Source organism: Aspergillus viridinutans (assembly GCF_018404265.1).
Source record: "Aspergillus viridinutans IFM 47045 DNA, scaffold_3, whole genome shotgun sequence".
Lineage (NCBI taxonomy): Eukaryota > Fungi > Ascomycota > Eurotiomycetes > Eurotiales > Aspergillaceae > Aspergillus > Aspergillus viridinutans.
The window spans coordinates 3,121,754-3,124,293 of NW_025091219.1; the positions used below are offsets into that span (position 1 = coordinate 3,121,754).

Sequence of the window (2,540 nt, forward strand, 5' to 3'; positions counted from 1 at the left end):
TGATTTGATATCCATACTAGTTGATGATTCAATATTGAATACTATGGCATTGAATTGATATCCTGACTAGATGATGATTTGATATTGAATACTATGGTAGGTCATGGTTTAATATTAATACTATGGGTATTAATATCCTTAGTATATGCTGCTATCTGTGGAGGTAGTGGCAATATGTAATACAGGCAGTGAACAGTAAAAAACTCCAAAAGTCCACATTGTAGCTATAGTCCGCCGTAGTTGGTGAATTTAGCTTCAATCCCACGTCAGCACTCGCCGAAGTTTCAGCGGAAACAGGTAGAACAGGTAGAAGGACCTATTCCCATCGCTATTTCCTCATTCTTCTGTTCATCGTGAACCCAACCTCAAGGCCTTCCCTCTTGTGATTGTGATGAGAGATATTGAACCTAGGGGCGTTGTGGCAGTCGTGGCACCTACCGCGGATAACGCCTGCGTATCATGCGCTCAGAAGAAACGCAGATGCGATCGAGCTATTCCTGTATGCTCCACGTGTCTACGGTGAGGGATATCCATAGGCCGGAAACTTGTTGGTTTTTAACTTGATACCTAGACTTCGGCGAGAATGTTGCTACGCCAGGCTCCAGTTTGTCCTAGCACAGGGTGCTTCTGTGTCCACGCCCTTGGAAACTCACCGTATACATCAGGGCGAGATATTTCACCTCTCTCTCTGGCGAACGAAACAGATAGATGCGACCCAAGACAGATTACCACTGGTAGCAGATGAACAACTGGCCAATCAAGCTTGTCTGGCGTGTAAGTCTGGAAAGAGACAATGCGACAGGCAATTGCCCAGCTGCACACGATGTACCAGGTACGGCTACCTCTAGTGCTCTGTCTGCCCTAGTAACGGCTGCTGATGTTCGTAGACTTCAAACTCAGTGCAGGTATTGGAATGGTTTCATCGCTACCTTCGCTCACAATTCTGCTACGTCCTGCTTTGTAGATTCGCTAGCTCTACAATGAGTAGATGCGAAGGTGTCATTTCCCATTCCTACGCAGAAACACATGCCTATGCTACTGCATTCTTGTAGGTGGATGAGCTCCTAGACCTAGCTGGGACCGGCTGTTGCAAGTATATGTCCTGACCATAGGCTCGAAGCGGCATCCGCCAATAGTCATTGAGAAGTTCGGAATGGCACCGCTCAAGGTCGAGAATGGCAGTCTTGCCTTTCTCCTACGCACTGATTGGGTTTCCCAAGCCCTGGTCGACCCCTGCTTCTTCCATGCGACGTTGTTCTCGGCATCTGCTCACCTGGATTCTTTCCAGGGCAGAGATAATAATCATATCACAATATACCACTATACTATGGCACTGCGGCTCCTTCGCGAGAAGCTAGCTTCTCCTGGTGGTATGCTGGACGACGGAACGATTGCGTGCATTCCTCCACTAGTTTTCTTCTCGGTGAGCTACTTATGCACTGTGTCTTAGAAATCAGTCCTTAACGAAGATAGTCGATGAGGAGTGACGAGGACTCATCCCAGATTCATAGGGAAGGCCTGATGAAGTTGCTCAGAGTCAAAGGAGGACTTCATAAGATGGGCTTTGGCGGTTTCTTTTCCGCCTTAGTACCCGTGTAAGAGACCCTATCGACTCATCCGCCCAATGGCCAACAGAGCCTCTGACTCCAGCAGATGTGTCCTGACAGAGGCGATTATATTCGACTCCGAGTTTGGCATTCCGGGTCTGGATATTCCACCAACACCGTTGGCGCCGCCGACCTGTCTACTCACGGCCGCTCTCAAGCGGGCTGCGCATCAGACTGGATACTATAACCTTTCCCACGCAGCGATCACCATCTTCCAGGACATTAGCCTCATCTGCAGATATCAGGATGGACATTACGTGGCCTCAACACGAGAGGAGGGCTTGTATAATTCCACCAAGATCAAGTGGCGTAATCAGCTACAACAAAAGATCAGCCAACGCCATGATGCACCCGAAAATGTCCATCCATCTACCTCCAACAGAATCGATCAATCCTGCCAGGCCGCTGCTTTAATATTCTGGTATCTGCTCGATGATTATTTCTCGGTAAACGCCGGTACTTTGCAAAATCTCGTTCAAACCTTGAAGGATGCCTTGGTCAAAGCGTCCATGGATACCTGGATCAGGTGCTCCCCAGAGGCACACACATGGATCTGCCTAGTTGGAGTGGCGGCCAGTAGCCCCTGCAGTGATGATCAAGTGTGGTTTAGTCTGCGCCATGGTCAGCCCGTTGTATGTATTCGCAGTGAAGGCCCATCTCTCTACCTGGACTGCTGGAGAACGTATGACTGGCTAAATCGTCGGCGGAAATTGAGGGCCGAACATTAGAATCCCCATACTTACCGTTTCATCAACCTTACGGCGTTCCAAAGACCTATCCGCGTGCAGACTGTACCTTAGTAGACAGGGAGCGATGACACCAGGTTTTGCTACCAGAGGCCTGGCAGTATGTGGCACTTCTGGCGTGTCAGTTATATCGGCATTTGCGCCATTTCGACCTGACCTTGCTTCCTGGCGTCCATACCAACCTCGG

The 2,540-nt window shown here is 49.2% G+C and overlaps 1 protein-coding gene across 1 annotated transcript; it reads left to right on the forward strand.

Moving 5' to 3' along the window:
- Positions 1 to 1,153: 1,153 nt before the first annotated feature.
- On the forward strand, positions 1,154 to 2,335 carry Aspvir_005996 (uncharacterized protein; the record flags this gene model as incomplete). The annotated part of the gene is made up of 3 exons (XM_043269206.1): positions 1,154 to 1,423; positions 1,474 to 1,595; positions 1,654 to 2,335. The coding sequence occupies 3 exons, from the start codon at positions 1,154 to 1,156 to the stop codon at positions 2,333 to 2,335; spliced, it is 1,074 nt and encodes a 357-aa protein (XP_043125141.1).
- Positions 2,336 to 2,540: the final 205 nt, after the last annotated feature.